This window comes from Narcine bancroftii, chromosome 4 (genome assembly GCF_036971445.1).
Source record: "Narcine bancroftii isolate sNarBan1 chromosome 4, sNarBan1.hap1, whole genome shotgun sequence".
Taxonomy (NCBI): Eukaryota; Metazoa; Chordata; class Chondrichthyes; order Torpediniformes; family Narcinidae; genus Narcine; species Narcine bancroftii.
The window spans coordinates 236,846,093-236,869,930 of record NC_091472.1 but is presented as its reverse complement, the minus strand read 5'-3'; the positions used below and the strand labels follow the sequence as shown (position 1 = coordinate 236,869,930).

Genomic DNA, 23,838 nt, shown 5'->3' with positions numbered 1-23,838 from the left:
CCTGGTACTCCAACCATATACTTTACTCCAAGAGCCAACCCAGCTTCTATAGCCTCAACTGTTAGTTCAAGTTCATTTTAATCATCCAGTTGTACAAGCACAACCCAACGAAACGTTCTCCGGTCCTTAGTGCAACACATTGCAAACATACATACAAACGATACACGTGCACAGAACGTGTATATAAATTTGAAAATAAATTAATTAATATTATTGTTAAATAAATCGTTGAGTCAGGGAGGATTTGTACTAGTAGTTCATCAGTCATTCAGCATTCTCACTGCCATGGTGAAGAAGCTGTTTTTCAGCCTGGTGGTTCTGGCTCCGATACTCCTGTATCTCCTTCCTGACAGAAGTAGCTGAGTGATGCTGTGGTAGGAGTCCTCACTGATTTTGCGAGCCCTCTTCCAACAACGATCCTGGTAAATCCCATTGATTGAAGGGGGGGGGGGGAGAAAAGGAGGGAGTTCCCAGAGATCCTTTCTGCCGGACTTATGGTTCTTGATTTGACGCTCTGCTGCAACCGTACCACACTGTGATGCAATTGGCCAGGATGCTCTCAATAGAGCTCTGGTAGAAAGTGAACAGAAAGGCAGGTGCACCTTCCTATCAAGTGAGGGGATGTCCTCTGATTCCTCATCCCTCAAATATTTTAATCTGCATCCTCTAGGACCTTAAAGTTCTTCCAACAATATATTCCAGTTCTAGCCCAATCAACATTCAATTCAGCTCCAACATTATTTCACTGATTTTGTACTCAAAGGCCATGAACTTGCTTAAATATATTTTAAACATGTCAGAACAAAATTGCAAGGCATTATCTCAAATCCTCCTGCTTATTTGGGCTAAATGAATAGTTTGTCCAAGGTCTCGACATGAAGTTTCTCTGTCAGAGTATGATGCAGTAGAGAAAGATTGGTGAAGGGCCTTTATCTTACAGATGTTGAGTGCAAGGCCCATCCTCTTGAATGCTTTCGTGAACAAATAGGCAATGGCTTGGAGCTCAGCCTTCAAACCTGCAAATGCAAGCATCATCTGTCTGCCTGCTAAAAATCAGCAACTGAGATTGGAGATATGATCATTGTACGTGGAGCTTCTGTTCTCTAGTTTAATTTCAGTGTTGTAGACAGTTTATTGGTGAGATGTAACAATGGAACAAGAGAGATCAAGTCTGAGGGCACTCAACTTCTTCAGGATGAAAATCCTTTTTTTCCCAGCTTGCACCACTCCATAAAAGTTGTTGGCAGGATTCTGGAGGACATGGACTTCTTCAATTTCTTGGGAAACACGGACATGAATGAATGTGATTCTTCCCCAAGACTGCATTTTGGCAAATCAGATCACCTGGCTGCACATGTTCTGTCTTCATACAGACAGAGCCTAAAAAGAGAGGTTCCGGAGATCAGGACAGCTAAAAGGAGGCTGAAGAACAATTACAGGACTTCCTCAAGTCAGCACATTGGAAGTATTCAAGGTCTCAGCTGAAGATCTGAATGATTACACCAGGAATGTCATAGACTTTATCAAAATATCTGTGAATGAGTGTGCCCCCATCAAATCGTTCAGGATTTTACTCAACCAGAAGCCCTGAATGAATACCGAAATCTGGAATCTGCAGAAAGCCAGATCGCAGGCATTTAAGTCCTGAGATCCAGATCACTTATAGAAGGAGCAGGTATGACCTACGAAAAGCCATCTCCAGGACGACATGGAGATCTCAAAAGAAAATAGATCAATGAAGGATATCCAACAGCTGTGGGTGAGACTAAATGACATAACCTGCTGCAAAACCAAACCCGGTGAGGTTGGAGACGGCAAAGCTTCACTCCCAGAGGAACTCAATGCCTTCTATGCCCAATTTGACTACAGTAACAGGGAAGAACCAGCCTTCCACACCTCCAGGTCCCCTGATGATCCTGAGGATGTTGTGCATGCTACCTTCAGGAGAGTGAATCCAAGGAAAGCATCCGGTCCAGACGGAGTACCTAGCCGAGTATTAAAAATCTGTACCGACCAACTTACCAATGTATTCATGTATATCTTCAACATTTTATTCAGGCAGGATGTGGTCCCCACCTGTTTCAAACAAGCATCAATCACACTGGTCCCCAAGAAGAGTGTAGTAACCTTCCTTAATGACTATCGACCAGCAGCACATACTTCAACATTAATGAAGTGCTATGAAAGGCTGGTGTTGAAGCAGATCAACTCACATCTAAGCGGTGACATGGATGCATTCCAGTTCTCCTATCATACCAATAGGTCTGCGGCAGATGCTATCCCACTGGCTCAACACAAAGCCCTGGAACATCTGAACAATGAAAATCCATTCATCAGGATGCTTTTTATCAACTACAGTTAGGTATTTAACACCATCAACCCCTCAAAACTGATCAGCAAACTCCAAGACCTGGGACCCAACAACCCACTGTGGAATTGGATCCTGGATTTCCTCACCTCCAGACCACAATCAGTGAGAATTGGTATAAACATCTCTTCCACAATTTCCATCAGTACTGGAGCACCAAAGGGCTGTGTTCTTAGACCCTTGCTCTACTCCCTTTATACTTACGACTGTATAGCTCAGTATGACAATAACACCAGCTACAAATTTGCTGATAATACCACAGCAGTGGGTTGTATGAAGAAAAATGATAGGTCAGCATACAGGAGGGAGATTGAAAACGGCTGAATGGTGCACCAACAACAACCTTGCACTCAATGACACCAAAATCAAGGAGCTGATTGTTGACTTCAGGAAGGGAAAACCACAGGTATACAATCCAGTGGAGAGGCTAAGCAAATTTAATTTCTTGGAAGTCGCTATCTCAGAGGTCATTTCCTGGAGCCAACACACTAATGGCATCATGAAGAATGCATGTCAGCACCTCTACTTCCTCAGGAAGTATGACACCATAAACCCTGGCAAATTTCTACAGAGGTGTGGTGGAAAGTTTGCTGACAAGTTGTATCATCGTCTGGTATGGGGTCACCAATACCCCCAAGTGTAAAACCCTCCAAAAGGTAGCAGACACAGCCCAGAACAGCACAGGAAAAACCCTCCACACGATTGAGAATATCTACAGGGAACGTTGCCGTTGGCGAACAGCAGCAATCAGAAAGGATCCACACCACTGAGCACATGCTCTGTTCTCGCTGCTGCCATTAGGGAAGAGGTATAGATATCACAAGACTCGCACCACCAGGTTCAGGAACAGCTGCTACCCCACCACCATCAAACTCCTCAACAACAAACTCAATCAGGGGCTCATTTAAGGACTCTTGTGCACTTTATTGATTTTTTTTGTTCTCTCTGTATTGCACAGTCAGTTTGTTTACATTTGTTTTCTGTTTACATTTCTTTATTTGTTTACATGTGTAAGCTGTGTACAGTTTTCTTTTGCAATACAGCTGCCTAACCTTTTATCCAGAATTCCAAAAACCGGCACTTTTTTTTTTTCGGTAGATGATATCTGCTCATCAAAGATAGAATTTGGTACTGAACATGACATGACGCTCGCTCAACTCTTGTGTATCCCATCGTGTTCCGTTACTTTATAAGCACCTCCAAATCGCCTATACTGACGTCAGTCCAGTGTCACAGCGCTTTCAATCAGCCTGGCAGTGGCTCAATGGATGCCATCGCTAACTAAAATCTCCTTTACAGCTGAACCAGCACAGGGGAATCAAGAAGGGGGCCATTCCCCTGGCACTGGTACAGCTTGGAGGGGGGGGAAAACAACACAAAGAGAGAGACTGCAGCGTGACTCAAGGGGGGGAGAGAGATAGCAGCACACTTGGGCGAGTGAGGGAGGAAAGAGACAGCAGCGCGACTTGGGCAGGCGAGGGGGGAGAGACGGCAGCGCGACTTGGGCAGGCGAGGGGGAGAGACACCAGCGTGACTTGGGCAGGGGGGGGAATAGAGACGGCAGCTGACTCAGGAGGTGGTGGAGATGGCATCGCGACTCAGACAGGCAGGCACAAAGGTACAGAAATCAAAATGATTCCAAAATCTAGAAGATTCTGAACAACGACAGGTATCCAGTCCTGACTATCCCAGGTAAAAGGTTTGGGACCTGTACCAAAGGTAATACTGCCTCGCCCACAGGAAAAAGAATCTCAGGGTTGTATGTGATGTATGTTTCTTTCTTTTCTTTGGCTTGGCGGACGAAGATTTATGGAGGGGTATGTCCACATCTGCTGCAGGCTCGTTGGTGACTGGCAAGTCCGATGCGGGACAGGCAGGCACGGTTGCAGCAGTTGCAAGGGAAAATTGGTGGGTTGGGGTTGGGTGTTGGGTTTTTCCTCCTTTGTCTTTTGTCAGTGAGGTGGGCTCTGCGGTCTTCTTCAAAGGAGGTTGCTGCCCGCCGAACTGTGAGGCGCCAAGATGCACGGTTGGAGGCAATATCAGCCTACTGGCGGTGGTCAATGTGGCAGGCACCAAGAGATTTCTTTAAACAGTCCTTGTACCTCTTCTTTGGTGCACCTCTGTCTCGGTGGCCAGTGGAGAGCTCGCCATATAACATGATCTTGGGAAGGCGATGGTCCTCCATTCTGGAGACGTGACCCACCCAGCGCAGTTGGGTCTTCAGCAGCATGGATTCAATGCTTGTGGACTCTGCCAGCTCAAGTACTTCGATGTTGGTGATGAAGTCATTCCAATGAATGTTGAGGATGGAGCGGAGACAGCACTGATGGAAGTGTTCTAGGAGCCGTAGGTGATGCCGGTAGAGTACCCATGATTCGGAGCCAAACAGGAGCATGGGTATGACAACGGCTCTGTACACGCTGATCTTTGTGTGTTTCTTCAGGTGGTTATTTTTCCAGACTCTTTTGTGTAGTCTTCCAAAGGTGCTATTTGCCTTGGCGAGTCTGTTGTCTATCTCTTTGTCGATCCTTGCATCAGATGAAATGGTACAGCCGAGGTAGGAAAACTGGTTGACCGTTTTGAGTTCTGTGTGCCCGATGGAGATGTGGGGGGTTTGGTAGTCATGGTGGGGAGCTGGCTAATGGAGGACCTCATTTTGCTTCAGGGTGACTTCCAGTTTCCGCAAAACAGGACGTCATGCACTGGAGAGCTGGCTCTGAATGGGCAACTAAAGCAGCATCGTCTGCAAAGAGTAGTTCATGGACAAGTTGCTCTTATGTCTTGGTGTGAGCTTGCAGGCACCTCAGATTGAAGAGACTGCCATCCGTGCGGTACCGGATGTAAACAGCGTCTTCATTGTTGAGGTCTTTCATGGCTTGTTTCAGCATCATGCCCAGCGCGGAATGCCATAATGACCACCGGCTTGTTCGCTGCAAGCTCAACCTTCACTTCAAGCCAAAGTTCAAGAACAGTGGAGCCCCCAGAAAGAGGTTCAATGTTGGAAACTTGCAGTCAGACGTAGTGAGAGGAAACTTCCAGGCAAACCTCCAAGCAAAGCTCGAGGATGCAAACTGCCTCATGGACACGTCTCCTGAAACCCTTTGGGATCAGCTGAAAATGGCCATACTGCAATCCACTGAAGAGGTATGGGCTTCTCCTCCAGGAAAAACAAGGACTGGTTTGACGAAAACAACCAGAAAATCCAGGAGCTGCTGGCAAAGAAGCGATCTGCCCACCAAGCTCACCTTGCAAAGCCTTCCTGGCCAGAGAAAAAACGAGCCTTCCGTCTCACATGCAGCCATCTTCAGCGCAAACTCCGGGAGATCCAAAATGAGTGGCGGACTAGCCTCACCAAACGAACCCAGCTTAGCGCCGACATTGGTGACTTCAGGGGTTTTTATGAGAACTAAAGGCGGTGTACGGTCCCTCACCCCAAGTCCAAAGCCCTCTGCGCAGCTCAGACGGCGAAGTCCTCCTCAGCGACAAGATCTCCATCCTCAATCGATGGTCAGAACACTTCCAATCCCTTTTCAGTGCCAACCGCTCAGTCCAAGAATCCGCCCTGCTCCAGTTCCCTCAACAACCCTTGAGGCTAGAGCTGGATGAGGTCCTTACCCGGGAAGAGACATATAAGGCAATTGAACAACTGAAAAATGGCAAAGCGGCAGGTATGGATGGAATACCCCCCCCCCCCTCAGAGGTCTGGAAGGCTGGCGGCAAAGCTCTGCATAAGAAACTGCATGAGTTTTTCATGCTCTGCTGGGACCAAGGAAAGCTGCCTCAGGACCTTCGTGATGCCATCATCATCACCCTGTACAAAAACAAAGGCGAGAAATCAGACTGCTCAAACTACAGGGGAATCACGCTGCTCTCCATCGCAGGCAAAATCTTCGCTAGGATTTTCCTTAATAGACTAATACCTAGTGTCACCGAAAATGTCCTCTCAGAATCACAGTGTGGCATCTCAAGTCACTAGTAAAATAGCACCATACAGTTGCTGGAAAACCTTTCAAATTTATTGGAAGGATGAACAAACACCAGTGTCTTTTCCCACACAAACAATACCCACCATACTGATGTTAGTTACACTCATACAGCTGATGTAATCCACATGTCCTAGATCCGACTTCTAAAACAGAAATTCTATTTCAAGCTTTGGCGATAGAAAAGAATGAGAAACTGAGGAAAAGATTCAAGGATGTGCTCGAAGCTTCCTTGAAGAAATGATTATTCTTGGGAATCTCTTGCCTACAACAGATCAAAATGGAGACGAAGAGCATTGACAAGGGCAGAGCAGTTGTCATTGTCTACAAAGACTTTGGCAAAGCCATTAATAAGATCATGAATGTCACCTACTCCAAAACATCAGATTGCATGGGATTCAGTGCAAGTCCAACTGGATAAAGAATTGTCTCAATGGTAGGAGGCAGAGGAGAGTTGTGGAGGGTTGCTATTCAAATTAGAGGACTGTGTGCCACAGGGAATAGTGCTGAATCCACTGTTCTGCATTTATAACTTGGATGACAGTATCATTTCCATGATCAGTAAATTTGCAGATAACAACAGAATTGAGTGGACAGTGAGGGTTATCTGAAATTTATAAAAGGATCTAAATAAACTGGGAAAGTGGATGGAATTTAAATGATAACTCCATCGAAAATAACGCAACGCCTTTACAGCGCCAGCGAATGCAATCGAACTGGGGTTTGAATCTCACACTGTCTGTAAGGAGCTTGTACGTTCTCCCCGTATCTGCATGGATTTTTGCCAGAGGCTCTGGTTTCCTCCCACCCTTCAAAGACGTACCGGGGGTGTAGGTTAATGGGGCGTAAAGAGGGCGGCATGGAATCGTAGGTTGAAATGACCATGCTGAACGTCTAAATAAAAACTCATCCAATAAATGTTGGACTCTGAACAATGTTGTAGAACAGAGAAACCAATGGGTACAAGTTCTTTGAAAGTGGAGACATAGGTATGACACATATGCCTACATCAGTCAGCATATAAAGTTCTGGAGTTGTGACATCATGTAACAACTGTACAAAATGTTGCTAAGATCACATGGAATACTGTGCACAATTCTGCTGGAGGAAAGAGGTCATTACGCTGGAAAGGCTGCAGAAAAGATTCACAAGGATGTTCTCAGGAATGGAGAACTCTAGTTGCAGTGAGCAGCTGGACAGGGGAATGAGGGGACCTTAGAGGTTCACATAATCATAAAGGCCACAGATAAATAGCCATAACTTCATTCACAGGGTAGGGGAGTCTAAAACTAGGATAAAGTGAAATCCCCAGTATCCAGAATTCAAGCAACCAGCATCCCAACCAACTGGCAAAAAAAAAGAGGGAATAAATAAAAATTAAATAAGAATAGATAAAAATTTAAATAAAAGTTTAAAATTACAAAAGTAAATGTTTCTCGAAGCAACACACAACCCCTTGAAGAGAGTAGCAAACATTCAGCCAGTGAAATGACCTGGTCATGCCCTGTCTACAGCAGCTGTTTGTATAAAGTTTCAATAAAGTTATGTTTGAATAAAATGGCAGTGCCCAGGATGAAGAGCTGGCTGATGCCACTTGCTGCCTGGGCAACTATCCCCAAGTGTCTCCCTATCGCTGCCTAGTAAGAGTCTTTATCTTTATTAGTAATTAAGTATTTGAGTGAGGCTTTATCTGTAAACTTGTGCCAGGGCGGGGGGGTGTAGCAGTTCGCACCACACTGTTACAGCGCCAGCAACCAGGGTTCGCATTAAATTTTATAAGTCAAGGAAATTACCTAATTAAAGTGAACTTTACATAATTATGAATGACAATACTGATGTTTTTTCTAATTACTTTACATTTTGCAGTGCCTTGTCTTTTAAACTGTGTATTCTTTATGGCGGTGTATTAGTTAGGCATTGTAAGACTATACCTCAGGCAAACGGAAAATTTGCTTATCTGGCATCCACAATCCCCATAGGTGCCGGATACCGGGGATTTTATTGTACTTAGATTTAAGGCAAGAGGGGGTAAATTTAATAAAAGGACATGAGGAACAACAAAAAAGGTAACCCCCACACCAATTCAGTTCCACTGTTTTCATCTTTCCCCATCTCCTACTCCATTCCTGTTCTTGCGTTTCACTCATCCCTCCCCCACCTTGCCCAATGGTCTCTATCCCTACTCCCATGTCAGTCTCACCTCTCCTGCCTCCATCTGTCCAGTATCAGATTACCTCTTAGCCCTGCCAGTGCACTCCTCTTCCCTCCCTTTTATGCCTCTGATATCCCTTCCCACCTTAGTCTCAAAAAGAAAAGGGATTCTGACCCGAAACACTGACTATCCATTCGCCTCCAACCTGATCAGCTGAATCCTTCCGACGTCTCAATGTTTCCTCAAGATTCTAGCACCTGCAATTTTTTTTGTGTCCCTTGGTCACACAGAGAGTTGTAAGTTCACAGAATGAATTGCTAGTGGAATTAGAAGAGAATGTACAATTGCAACATTTAAATGATAATTTAAACACAGGTTCATGGATAGGAAAAGTTTTAGGATAATGATGAGATACAGACAAATGGAATTACCTCAGACAGACAAAATGGTTGGGCTGAAGAGTCTGTGTTCATGCAGTAAAACTATGTGAAGTAATTTTAAGAGTCCAGATATACAAGTATTTGGATAGACAGGAACTGATTAGGGAGAGTCAATATAGCTTTATGTATGGGAGATCATGTAGGAGTTTTTTTTAAGGAGGTTACCATGCAACTTGATGAAAGGCAGTGCATGTTGTCTACTTGTACTTTAATAAGGGCATTGGCAAAGACCTGCATGGAGCATTGAAGTACCACAAGATATAGGATTAGAAATAGGCGATTCAGTCCATCAAGACTGCCTGGCCTCCATTCAATGGCAAAGTGTGGGAGTAGATGATTGCTTCTGACTGGAAGCCTGTGATGAGTGGTGTGCCTCAGAGATCGATGCTGGGCCCATTGCTCTTTGACATCCATGTCAATGACCTAGATGATAATGTGGTTAAATGGATCAGCATATTTGCAGATGCCATTACGATCGGGAAAGTAGTGGACAATGAGGAAGGCTTTCAAAGATTTCAGTGAAATCTGGACAAAGGACTGAAAAATGGTAGGTGAAAAATAATGTGAGGTATTGTGCTTTCGGAGGACAAATCAGTGTAAAACTTGCATAGTAAAAGGTAGAGTATTGAAGAGTGCGGGAGAATTGAGGGATATGTGAATACAAATAAGCTATTCCTTGAAAGTGGCATCACAGGTAGATGGGTCATAGAGAGCAGATTGAAAGAATGAAGAAAAAAAATTACAAGATGTTGCCAGGACTTGAGGAGCTGGGTGATAGTGACAGGTTGAATAGGTTAGGACTTTATTCTCCGAAGCATCAGAGAACGAGGGGACATTTGATAGTAGTACACAAGATTATGAGGGGTATAGAAAAGGTAAACGCAAAATGGCTTTTTCCATTGAGATCAGGTGAGAAGTTCAATTTTAAGGGAAACATTTGGAGGAACTACTTTGTTGAATGCTTCCAATGGAAGTAGCAGATGCAGTTTAAATTTCAACAATTGATAGGCATTTAGATACATTTGTGGATGAGAGGGGTATGGAGGGCTATGGAATGGGTTCAGATCAATGGGAATAGCTGGAAAAATAGGTTCACAGACAAAAGGTTTTGCTTCTGTGCCATAATGTCCTATACTTCTGTGATTTTACAAGGATGGTTCTGTGAATTTGAGGCACACATCATCAAATAAAAGAGCAGAGATGAAGAAAATGGGAGCAGCAGAAAGAAGGGGCTGTGAATGGGCCAAGGATTGAGGAGGCTGAGGGAGTTAATGTGTTGGGAACAAATAGTGGACAAGGTATGAGAGTTGGCAAAGGGAGCGGGAGGGTGAACGGTTGGCAACGGTGGGGATGGGGGTTTGGCAACGGTGGGGATGAGGGGTTGGCAACGGTGGGGATGGGGGGTTGGCAACGGTGGGGATGGGGGGTTGGCAACGGTGGGGATGGGGGGTTGGCAACGGTGGGGATGGGGGGTTGGCAACGGTGGGGATGGGGGGTTGGCAACGGTGGGGATGGGGGGTTGGCAACGGTGGGGATGGGGGGTTGGCAACGGTGGGGATGGGGGGTTGGCAACGGTGGGGATGGGGGGTTGGCAACGGTGGGGATGGGGGGTTGGCAACGGTGGGGATGGGGGGTTGGCAACGGTGGGGATGGGGGGTTGGCAACGGTGGGGATGGGGGGTTGGCAACGGTGGGGATGGGGGGTTGGCAACGGTGGGGATGGGGGGTTGGCAACGGTGGGGATGGGGGGTTGGCAACGGTGGGGATGGGGGGTTGGCAACGGTGGGGATGGGGGGTTGGCAACGGTGGGGATGGGGGGTTGGCAACGGTGGGGATGGGGGGTTGGCAACGGTGGGGATGGGGGGTTGGCAACGGTGGGGATGGGGGGTTGGCAACGGTGGGGATGGGGGGTTGGCAACGGTGGGGATGGGGGGTTGGCAACGGTGGGGATGGGGGGTTGGCAACGGTGGGGATGGGGGGTTGGCAACGGTGGGGATGGGGGGTTGGCAACGGTGGGGATGGGGGGTTGGCAACGGTGGGGATGGGGGGTTGGCAACGGTGGGGATGGGGGTTGGCAACGGTGGGGATGGGAGGTTGGCAACGGTGGGGATGGGGGTTGACAATGGGGGCCATGGGGTGGCCTACGGCTGTTGCCATCTCACTCGCTACGCCCGCGACTCCGGCCCGAGTTTGAGCACCTGTCATGGCGGAGGCACCGCTCTCTCTCTCTCTCTTTACCCTGCCCTACCTCCAGCTCCTGCATTTCGCACTGCTCCAGAAGTTTGCTGAATCCCACAGACTTCACCGCCATCACCACTACGGGCATCTTCCCGTCCTCACTCAGCCCGCTGCTTTCTCCCTTCCACTTCCGGGCCGCGTAGATGCCGGGGTTGGTGGGGGGGGGGGGGGTCACGCAGCGCCGCCCTGGCGCTGAAGAGGAGGTATGGCATAAGGGAACAGCAGAAACGAACTCCCCGGGCCAGGCTGCATCTCTGCAAAGCAAAAGATAGTCGCCGTTTCGGCCCTTACGTTTTGCTTCCTGACCTGCACAGTCCCTCCAGCATTTTTGGCCTTGCTCCTGTTTTCCAGCATCCTCAGTCTTTCTTGTTTGCCTTAGGCTGAGCTGAAGCAGTCCAAATAATAAATACCAGGGGAAATGTCGGGAATGACACATTAAACTGAAATGCACCTATGGGTGGGCTTACTTTAACTTGACAGATGTAATAACATGCATGCAAACAACAGTTTATCCGACCATTGGTACTCTATGAAAGACTTCCCCTGGTGTTGCCACTCTGCTGGTCTCCACTGTAAAACCAGGTGGTTCACAGCTGAACCTCTCCAAAGCTAGATGGCAAAAGAAATCAACTTCACACACACAATAGCACATATTGAGAAGAGCATAATGCAGTACAAAGGTGATTTATAAATGGTTAAAAGCAGCCAAGATCGCTTCGCTGATCACCTTCGTTCCATCTGCACCACTGACAAGGATCTCCCAGTGGCCATCCATTTCAGTTCTGTGTCACACTCCCATACTCACGTGTCTGTCCATGGCCTCATGTACTAACCCACCAAGACCATTGATAAATTGCAGGAACAACTCCTGATTTTCTCTCTGGGCACTCTCCAGCCAAATGGCATCAACATGAACTTTTCTGGTTTCTGCTAACCTACTCTCCTCCCCCCCTTCCCTTAACCCTTTCCAGCTCACCTCCACCCTCCTCTCTCTATTCACCCAGCCATTCCTCCTCCCCTTGCTTGCTGCTGTGCCCTCCCTCCCTTCTCCACCTATTACCCCCTGCCTCTGTGACCATGCCCTTACCCTTTTATTCAGATGCCTGCTGACATTTTAAAAATACCTCGATGAAAGGCTCAAGCCCGAAACATTGCTCATGTAATTTTATCGTTGCTAAAGGACACTGCTTGACCTGCTGAGTTCCTGCAGCATTGTGTTTTTAGATAAAAGCAGCCAAGCTTGAGCACAAGGACGGACAGAGTTTTCAATCTGAATTAACATTTGGGGATTATCACTTTTTTTATTTCAAGGATAAACTTTATTCATAAATATTGACAGGAAATACAATACAAAATGGCCCAGGCCTTTTCTTACATTCAAAGTACCAAGTCAACACATTCTACAGTAATTACATTGCACCAAATGTCACTTGTGTACAAAACACAAAAGTGCTGGAGAAACTCAGCAGCTCGTGCACCATTCAACTCTTGGAAACAGACCATCGCTATTCACCATATTTATATCCCTCCTCATTTTACAGGCCTCAACCTATGCTCAAAGGAGCACTGATCTCGTTTTTCTAAGATCTCACAATAACTTTACTAATGTTGGAAACAACTTTGTAAACCTCTTCTGCACCTTTTCTAACTTTAGCGAGATGACTAGAACTGTACACAATATTCCAAGTGAGGTCGCCCCAACACTTGCATTCAGTGCCTCAAATGACGAAGCCAAGCAACCCAAACACTCTCTTCACTACTTTGTCTGCCTGTGCTGTCTCCTTTAAAGAGCAACATACCTGCACCTCTCGGTCCCTCTGCTCCATTACGCACATTAAAGGATATTGCCATGTAACATTACATTTAGAATGTAACATACACAAAATTATTTTACTTTGTCTGCTTTAAGGTAGAAAGTCGCCACTTTGTCCAGCGCCCCTCACAGAAACTTATAGCACCTGGTGTTCCTGGGTGGTCTCCCCTCCAAGTACTGACCAGGCCTGAGCCTGCTTAGCTTCAGATAATCTTGGGTGTATTCAGGCTATTAGGCTTCTGTATAGGGCACTGCCATATAACCATTTACGGAGCAGAAACAGGCCATGTCGGCCTTTTGAGTCCGCACCAGTTCACTAGAACAACTCCACTAGCTCAAAGCTCCCACTCTCTGCCAATAACCCTCCAACCCCCTCACCTCCATGTACACATCCAACCTTCCTTTGGGTTTCAACAGATTCTCATGCATCAGTATGTATCAACCTATCAGCATTTGGGCAGGACATTTACAAAGTAAGTCCTGCCCTCATTTGATTTACCCCAATGCAGAACCTCACTCTTTTCCTCATTGAACTGCATCTGCCAATCCTTAATTAGTTCCCCACCTGATCTAGATCCCATAGCAAACCCAGGTTAACTATCTTCACGGACCACCAGTGCACAAATTTTGGTATCATTGGTAAACGTACTCACCTTGCCACAAACATCCTTGTCCAAATCATTGATGTTCATAACAGAAGCAAGTGTCCTTGTACTGAACCCTGAGGCATTCCACTGATCATGGTTCCTCAGTCTGCAAAACTGCCCACTATAACCACTGAGCAATTTATTTTGAAGGAGGGATCTGGCCCAAAACGATGGTTATATCCCTTTGCTACCGATAGGCACTGCATGACTGGCTGGGTTTCTCCAGCATTTCTATGTATTGCATTACAATCCCAGCATCAGCAGACTTTCCTGTTTAACTTATTGCAATTTGGTCTTTTCCTTGCTAGTTGTGAGCCAGTGCCAGGACAACCTTGTCCCTTCAGCGTTGAGCTGGGGTCTGTCATCTGAATTATAGTTCTCCTGCATTGGTAACAACTCAGCCAGTGTATTGGAATGGTGATGCCTTATGTCCTGCCTCCTGCCACATCTCTGCCATTGAGTTGGTGTGACAAAATTCCTTGACATGTTATAGTTCAGGTAGTATCTGTCACTGTGACTTGGAACAATGATGCCCCATTTTTCTGCAGTATCCACGCTGTGTGAAATTAAGGGGCTAAAATCACTTTATTTACAATATCAGAACCTCATTTTCCAGTGTGAATTCTCCCCTTGACCCAAATATTATTCGGTCCTCTCCATTGCTTGAACAGCTTGAAGTTATTGGATTGAGAGAGAGAAGAGGATTTCCTTCCAGTGAGTAAGAAATAAGAAGATATTCTCATTCTGGAAGCAGCTTGAAAATCAAAGGCCTTCCTGAGAGTTCTGTGTTGGAGGAAGGGATGTCTATCCAGAGACCAACCTGTACTGTGGAAACAGTGCTGCTTTTCAGGCTTCTGTACTTTTTGCTGAAGGTAGCAGTGAGAAGAGGTTGTGACCACAGTGATGGGGGTTCTTTATGATGTTAGCTGCCTTCTTGAGGCAGTACTTCACATAGATATCTGGAAAAGATGGGAGGTCAGACCGTTTAATGGACCTTTGTGATGCTTGCTATCTTCTGCAGCCTTCTGCAATCCTGGGCATTTCAATTCCCAAATAGACTGTGATTCCACCAACCAGTGAACTTTCTACAGCGCACCTGTGGACGTTTGATGGAGTATGTGATGGTGTGCCAAACCTCCTCACACTCCTTGGGAAGTATGGTGTTCATGTGCCTTCTTCATAGTTTCCTCAAAGGATTCAGGAAAGGTCATCTGACACATGAACTCCCTGAACGTTTTCCCTGTGTCTGCATGGGTTTTCCCCGGGGATTTTGGTTTCCTCCCACTGTTCAAAATGTACCAGGGGTGGAGGTTAATTGGGCAGCTCAGGCTCATTGGACAAAATGGCCTGTAACCATGCTGCATGCCTAAAATTTAATTTATTTTTAAAATTAACTTGAAGGTTAAGACCTTCTCCATCTCCATCCCATCAATGCAGACAGGTGTGTTGTCTCTTGGCCTCTCTTTCCTAAAACTCACAATAAGCTCCCAGGTCTTGGTGACATTGAATGCATGATAATTGTTTTAGCATCACCCAACCTGTTTCTCAATCTTCATTCTGAATTCTCATTCACCATTTCCCACTATTGGGTCAAAAATGGTGGTGTCATCTGCGAATTTGTAAGTTGTAACATGAATAAAAGCTCTCACGACTAGAGGGAGAACATTTGTTTTTATTAGTTTATAACTGAGGGTAGGGTCATACAGCAGTCTTCAGAGGGGCTCAGGGTTTAGGTGGGAAACCAGGGTTATATATGGGTAGATGGGGGCAGAGCCAGCCATCATTATAACCCACCACCAGTGAATCTCAGTTCACTGCATTCACCTCTTCCAGCAGAACTTAGGGTCTGTGGGTGAAGATGAAGAACATGGATTCAGAAAAAAAAATTCAAAAAATATAATTATTTACAAATTTACAGATTTAAGCAGTCTGGGAGTCTTGAGATCCTGGTGGTCACCTAAGCACGGGAGGGGCGGGCTCCTTGGGTCTCCTGGTCTCCTTGTGAGGGAGGAGAGGTGGGCTGGGTCTCCAGCTCAGTGGTGGAGGGGGATGCACTTTCCTGAACCAGAATGAGGCCCTGACTGGGGGTGGCGAGAATGAGCTCTATGGCTCGTAGGGCACTTGAGGCAATGGACCCTCTGTTCCAGCAAGTGCCAGGTCCCTGAGGGAGACGGTGTCCTCCCTGCCATCCGGGTACTCCATGCAGTTGTACATGGGATTGACATGGAGCAGTTTCACCCTTTCCACCAGGGAGTCGGCCTTGCTTCTATTCACATGCTTCCTAAGAAGGACTGGATCAGGAGTGGTGAGCCAGGTTAGGAGTATGGTTCCTGATGCTGACTTTCTCTTGAAATTGAATAGGAGCTCATGAGGAGTAGCAACAGGATGGAATGGAGGACCATAGGAAGGACTTCCTGCCAGCATGAGTCTGAAAGGGGTCTTGACTTGAGAGCCAGTTTGACAGCCTTCCAGGCCGTGGTGTTTTCCTTTTCAACCTGCCTGATCCCCTGGGGATTGTAGCTAGTAGTCCTGCTGGATGCGATGCCCCTTGCCAACATGTACTGATGTTGCTTTTCACTCATGAAAGATGAGCCACGATCGCTAGGTATATAGCTGGGATACCTGAACAGGGCGTAAATGGAATCTAAGGCCTTTATGACTGATGAGATGGATGTGTCTGGGCATGGAATGGCAAACGGGAAGTGGGAGTACTCATCAATAATAGAGAGGAAGAAAGTGTTCCCATTCGTGGAGGGGGAGAGGTCCCTTAAAATCGATACTGAGCCATTCGAAGGGCTTGGATGATTTGATTAGGTGTGCCTTTACGGGGCGGTAGAAGTGCGGCCTGCACCCCATTTAGACCTGCAAGACCTGATAATTTCCATGACATCTTCTGTGGAGTAGGGTAGATTGCGCACCTTGACAAAATGAGCCATGTGGGTAACCCCTGGATGGCAGAGCTCATTATGCAGAATCCGCAGTTGGCCAGTGTGTGAAGAGGTACAGCTTCCTCTGGATAAGGCATCTGGAGGGTCATTAAAGGCTCCTGGCCGATAGGCAATGTCATAATTGTAAGTGGAGAGCTCGATCCTCCATCTAGCAATCTTATCATTCTTGATTTTTCCCCTCTTGACATTATTGAACATGAATGTGACCGAGCATTGGTCAGTGAGGAGGGTAAATCTTCTACCAGCCAGGTGTGTCTCCAGTGCCTTACAATGACTTGACCCAATTTTCCACAGAGGAGTTTCGGAGCTTGTGGCCTTGTAATAGCCGAGAAAAAAATGCAACCAGCCTGCTCATCTGGTTGAGGGTAGCGGCCAGAGCTATATCCGAAGCATCACTTTCCACCTGGAAAGGTACATTCTTGTCCACCATATGCATGGCAGTTTTTGCATTGTGGTTCTGGAGAGAGTTAAAAGCCATTTGGGCTTCGGCTGAGAGGGGAAAAGGGGTCAAACCTTATTAGCATATTGAGGGATTCACTGGGCGTAATATGAGAAAAACCCCAGGCATCTCCTCAAAGCCTTTGTGGTCCTGGGAATGGGGAGCTCTAACAGGGGGTGCATCCTATCGGGGTCGGGGCCAGTGATGCCATTCTCCACCGCAGAGCCAAGGATAGCCAGACATTTAGTCCTGAACACACACTTGCTAGAGTTATAAGTGAGGTTCAAGGCTTTCACCACGTGGAGAAAACTCTGGAGGTTGGCATCATAGTCCTCCACTATATGGCCACAGGTGGTGATGTTATTGAGGTAGGGAAAGGTAGCCTTCATCCCACACTCCCATCTGCCTCTGGAAGATAGAAAGGGATCCCCGGAATTGACAGAGATGACTGTTAGCTTCAAATGCCGTATATGGATGGTTCTTGGAATGGATTGGCAGCTGGTGATAAGCAGCTTTCAGGTCGATGATCGAATAGACCCGATACTGTGCAATATCATTCACCATGTCCGAAATTCGAGGGAGGGGGTATGAGTCCAAGAGTATGTATCGATTAATGGTTTGGCTATAGCCAATTACTAGCCTGAACTTGTTTTCCCCTCTTACGACCACCATTTGTGCTCTCCACGGGCTGGTGCTAGGTTTGATGATACCTTCGTCAAACAGACATTGTGTCTCAGATTTTATAAAATCTCGATCTGCTGTATCATACCTCCTGCTCTTAGTAGCAATAGGTTTGCAGTCTGAAGACAGATTTGGGAAGACAGCTGGGGGGGGGGGGGTTAGGGGGTCATTATTCAGTGTGGAGAGGCTGTATGTGGGTTCTGATTTTAGAGGCCCTCCATTCCAAACTATTACGGGGGTGGGGGGGAGGGGGGGGAGGAAGGGACCAGAATACTCCAAGGTCACGCTTTTAAGGTGACACTTGATTTCCAGACCCAACAACACCAGAGCACACAGTTCATCAAATACATACAGGCATATCTTACAGAACCCCCCCCCTCCCTTCAAATGACAGGTGTACTATACAATGTTCTTGAATACATGTAGAATGCGAGTGAGACGCAAGTAATATAAGATAATTGGAAAGATAAATATTTAGGTTGTACTTTTGCACAATCTGTGAGTCAATGAAGCTTTCAGTAGGCTGTAGTCCGTGTCGATTAGACATTTAGTGGAATGTCCGTTTACCTTCACTAAGGAGTTGCTGAGCTGGTGAGGTCTGGTCCTGATCTAGAAACATCGAGGCTAGGTCCCCAGAGGCTCCATAGTGGCCCCCACTGACCTGGGTTGCCTTGTGGGTAAGATGGCGTTGACCTCGCGGTGCAGCAAGATGGCTCATAAAATTGTAGCGTGAATAAAAGTTCTCACAGCTGGAGTAAGAACATACACTTTTAATAGCATAACTGAGGGTAGGGTCTTACAGTGGTCTTCAGAAGGGCTCAGAGTTTAGGCAGGAAACCAGGGTTATATATGGGTAGATGGGGGTGGAGCCAGCCATCAGTGCAACACACCACCAGTGAATCTCAGTTCACTGCATAAGTTGAGCTGGAGCCAAACTTAGTTAGCAATAATTTGTGCACGTAACCTTTGGGTGCCCATGTGTTGATGGCCAGTGAGGAGGAGGTGTTGCCGATCCACACTGATTGGGGTCTGCCAATAATTAAGTCAAGGATCCAGTTGTAGAAGAGTGGATAGAGTCCCAGATCTTTTAGTTCAGTCACAAGTCTTGCCTGTACGTATGTTTGTATTGAATACCAAGCTGTAGTCAATGAACAGCAGCCTGACATGGGTGTTCCTCTGGTCTAGGTTATTTTGTGTGCTATCCAGTAAGTCATCGCATCCCATGCAGTGCAGAATTCCAGCTAGAATAGAGTGAGGATTGTTCAGGAGTCTGATAATGGTGGGAGAGAAACTGTCCTTGGATCAGGTGGTGCATGATCTTCTTCCCAACGGGAGGAGGGAGAAGAGAGTGTAATCAGGATGGGATGAATATTTTAATATGTTGTCTGCTTTCCCAAGGCAGCAGGAACTGTTGCCAGAGTTGATGAAAAGGAGGTAAGTTTGTGTGATGGACTGAGCTGCGTTCACAGCTCTGTGTCGTTTCTTGTGGTCTTGGTTAGGGTAATTTCTGCCCTCATTAGGACATCTGTAGAATTCTTTTTCATGATTTAATAATGTAATGATGCAGGCCTTTCCAAACCCTGAAACCCATCCCATCCAATTACTCCCAAACCTATATGTTTTTGGAGGGTGTGAGGAAACTGGAGCACCCAGAGGAAACCCATGTGGACATGGGGAGAACGTATAAACTCATTACAGACACACCTGATTCAAACCTGGGTCACTGGCGCTGCAGTAGCTTTGTGCTAACAGCTACGCTAAACATGTCGCCATTGATGCCGACAAGGGAGTGAAGTCCATCTCTCTTCAGAAAGGAGGCACGAGGGAGTATTTCTTGAATACAGATCTTGTTCCCATTGATCCATGCATTATTGCTGGTAGCAGGGCAAGAGGTGAGAGGGGCAGTGAACCCAAATCAAATTCTGGGAAAAAGACAGTTCTGGCTCTTGCCACCAGATGGAGCCTTCTGATCAGTTTCAATCATTCACCTGCTTTCTCTGATTTTATAGAAATCATTTGGGACACCGAACACTCCTTCCGAGCAATACAACACTTTACCTGTGAATCTGTAGGGCTTATTACTGCATTTAGTCTGGCCCTCTACTTTGGAGGGACTTGATGTAGACTGGGGGATCATTTTGTTGAGCACCTTTGTTCTGTCCACTGCAACAGGAAGGATATTCCAGTGGCCAACCACTTAAATTTCACACCCCATTGTCCCACTGATGACTGTCCATGGCCACCTACTGCCATGTTGCGTAAACTGGAGGAATAGCATCTTATATTTTTTCTTGCCTGTTTCCAACCAGACGACATCAATATTGATTTGTCCAATTTCTGATAATCCCACCCTCCTTTCTCCTTTTCTACCCCTTTCATCCTCTGACCCCTATCATTCCCCTGCCCTGCATCCTCACCTTCCTTCCTGCAGATCCCGCCTCTTTCCTTCCTTCCTCCAATTGCAGAGCACTTTTTGAGCCATCTTTCCCCTCCCCCATCACTTCTCAGTCCCTTTCTCTTCTTCCTCCCCGCTTTTGAGCTTGTACGGTGGGAAGTTGGACCAGAGGGTTGTTCTACCTGCGGAGAGGTGGTGCAGGGGAAAAAATAGTAGATATAGAGAAGATGGAGAGTGAGACAGTTTGTGCAGTGTTTAACACAATACTACTACAGTGCCAGTGACCAAGGTTCAAATCTACCGCACTCAGTGTAAGGAGTTTGTACATTCTCCCTGTGACCTGCATGAAATTCCTCCAGGTACTCAGGTTTCATCCCACCTTCTAAAAATGTGCATGGTTTGTAGGTCAGTTAGTACACTTGGGTGGCATGGTGTGGTAGGCTGGAAGAGCCTGTTACCATGTTGTATCTCTAAACAAAAAATGGGTACAGGGGGAATCTAAGGGGGAATCCATGGTTGTGAAAAAAGCGGACATATTGGATATCCTGGAGTGGAAGGCATCATCCTGGGAATAGATGTTGCAGAGGAGGAGGAATTATGGGACAGGATGTGATATCTATGGATTTTAGTAGGGAGTTTAACAGGGTTCCCCACGGTCACTTCATCCAGAAAGTCATGAGGCATGAGATCCAGGGAAATGTGACTGCGAAGATTCGGAATTGGGTTGCCCTCAGAAGGTAGTGAATGGGAGTAGATGAAGCAGATTCAGCCTGGAGGTCGGTGACGAGTGATTTTTATAAATGACTTGATTGAAGAAACAGAGGGGTGGATCAGTAAGTTTCAGATGACACTAAGATCAGAAATGTTGTGGATAATGCAGGAGGTTATCAAAGGTTATAACAGGATTTAATCAGGATGCAGTGTTGGGTGGAGAAATTGTACATGAAGTTCAATCTGGTTTAAGAATGAAGTGATGCACTTTGAAAGATCAAACTTGAAGTTGATAGTTAATGGTAAGATTTATAACAGCGTGGAAGAAGAGAGCAATTTTGGTGTCCAAGTCCACAGATCCCTTAAAGCTGCTGCACAAGTTGATATAGTGGGAAGGTGTGTGGAGTGCTGACCTTCGTTAGTCAGGGGATTGAGTTCAAAGGCCATAATGTAATGTTCCAACTGTACAAAATTAAGATTATGATAGGCATTGATAGGATGGACAACCAGCACAATATTTGCAGGGTGGCGATGGCTAATACCAGAGGTCATCTGTTTAAGGTAAGTGAGGAAAGTTTAGGGGAGATATCAGAGGTATGTTTTTTGGAAGGCATTGCTGGGGGTGCATTGCTGAGGGTGGTGGTGGAGGCTGGTACAAAAGGAATATTTACAAGCCATGGATACAAGAAAACGAGGTTTATGGGCTATGAGGTTGGGAAGGGTTAGAATGATATTGGAATAGGTTTATATGGGTTAGCACAGCATCATGGGCTGAAGGGCCTGCACTGTAGTGTAGTGTTCTATGTTCTGTGAAATTGCTTGATGAAACAGGGAGATTTCTAATATCTGATTCTTGAAATATTGCTGCACCTAATTCCTCAGGAATTTGAGGAGGTTCACGAGACTCTCTCACCACCAGGTTCATGAACGGCTGCTCCCCCTCCACCATCAGACTCTTCAATAACAAACTCAAACAGGGACTCATTTAATGACTCTTACTTTTGCATGTTAATATTTGTCTTTTTTTCTCCTTTCTGTATTGTACTGCCAGTTAGTTTACATTTGTTTATTTGTTTACATGTATACATTGTGAACAGTGGTAATTCTGCCTGGCCCGCAAGAAGAAGAATCTCAGGGTTGTATGTGAAGCCATGTATGTATGCTGACAATAAACCTGAAATTTTTGCCACTTCCAGCAAATCAGTGTAGTTTAAGTTCAAATTTATTACCTGACATATACAACCAGACAAAACAGTGTTTCTCCAGACCATTGTGCACACACATAATACATTTCTCACACACAAACATTAAAACCATATAACCATATAACCATTTACGGAGCAGAAACAGGCCATGTCGGCCTTTTGAGTCTGCACCAGTTCACTAGAACTCCACTAGCTCAAACCTCCCACTCTCTGCCAATAACCCTCCAACCCCCTCACCTCCATGTACACATCCAACCTTCCTTTGAATGTCAACAGATTCTCATGCATCAGTACGTATCAACCTATCAGCATTTGGGCAGGAGAAAGGCCATTCTGAAATGGCACACTCTTTGAATCATTAGACTTCTGTGGAAATCCTCTCATCCATCATGCCCTTTCTTCATGAAACATAATTATGAAATCAATGTGTGTAAATATTTTGGGATTATTTCTCACAGGTTATGGGAAGAAGCTATTTCCTAGCCTGGCAGCCCTGATTTTGATTCTCCTGCTCTTCCTTCCTGATGGCAGACATTGGAGCTGGGAACAGCTGTACTTGATTTCACAGTTGTAGGTTAACAAGTCAAACCCATCACTGTTTTCTCAGCACTGCAGTTGTTGGTATTCTTGACTTTAGGCCAAGGAAAGACTTGCAAGCCTTCAAACTTCGCTGAATTATTGACCATAAAAGTATTTGTGAAATTTCTCCTCTCCTGGAATTTAGCTCTATTTTTTTTCCATTTTGTTCGTAGTTTTGCTCATGTGGTTTCTGGAAGAGAAACGTTTGGATGTTTGCAGTCAGAGGGAAATAAGTGAAAGGTAAAGGTTCCATTATGGTCACTTAACATGTATGAAATTCTTTGTCTTTTGTCTACCGAAAGGCAAACAGAGTTGTCACTTTGTCCAGTGCCCCTCGCAGAAACTTACAACACCTGATGTTCCAAGGCAGTCTCCCCTCCAAGAACTAACCAGGCCTGTGCCTGCTTAGCTTCCAAGATGGTACCATCTCAGGCTTATTCAGGCTATTAGGTGCTGTTGATGACTTCACTACCTCCCTGTAGAGAAGCATCATGAGCAAGTCTTGAAGGCTTGTCTGAACTGAAGAGTTGCTACCACTTGCAGATGTCAGTGTTGACGTTGTTGAATTGCCTCTTTACCTGGTGGAAAGCAACCTTTTCAGCTGTGGCAAGATTGGCAAGTTGGTGAGTAAATGTTCGCAATAGCTCAGCAACCTGAGAATGATCTCAACACTTGCATAGTGGCTGGTCAACAGGTGTACGTTAACAGGTGTATTCTCTCTGTTCTGACTCAGATGCCAGTATGTCCTTATATGTCGATTCAATATTGAATTGTTATATTGTAGTGCGTACAAAGATACACTGTAAAGCTTTGTTTTGCATGATATCCAGGCAAATCAACTCATATTGCAGGTAGTGCAATATCACCAAATAAATGCAGTAACAGAGTTAGGGGTAGTGGTACAATATCTCAAGTTGTGAAGGGTATGGAAGAAAGTACAAAACATAGTGCAGGGGATAGAGAAAAGTACAGTAAAAAAAAGACCAAGAGCATTATTATTTGGCAGGAACTACCTTTAAATCTGGAAGCTCATATTTTATAGCTTATATACCTTCTTCCTGAGGCAAGGGAGGAGAAGAGAGGGAGACTGGTGGGTCAGATCCATCAGCGGGAGAAAGAGAATGGTCACAGTTTCGAGCCAAAACCCCTTATCTATCCCCGTGAAGCGTACTAGCCCATAACCATTGTTTTTCTCCTCCTGATGCTACTTGACTTGCTGAGTTCCTCCAACGCAGTGTGT

General features: G+C 45.9%; 1 protein-coding gene across 3 annotated transcripts in view; it reads right to left on the bottom strand.

Moving 5' to 3' along the window:
- Nucleotides 1-23,838, bottom strand: part of cops8 (COP9 signalosome subunit 8) — a 106,409-nt gene that overhangs the window by 31,545 nt on the left and 51,026 nt on the right. Inside the window, exon 1 of one of the 3 annotated variants that reach the window (XM_069934402.1) lies at nucleotides 11,191-11,334. The exons of 1 other annotated variant lie outside the window; for it this stretch is intronic. In XM_069934402.1, coding sequence (XP_069790503.1) covers nucleotides 11,191-11,268 — 78 coding nt within the window. In that variant the 5' untranslated portion in view covers nucleotides 11,269-11,334. Of the gene's footprint in view, nucleotides 1-11,190; nucleotides 11,335-23,838 lie in introns of those variants that run through there. One more of the 3 variants, XM_069934403.1, reaches the window with a different exon arrangement.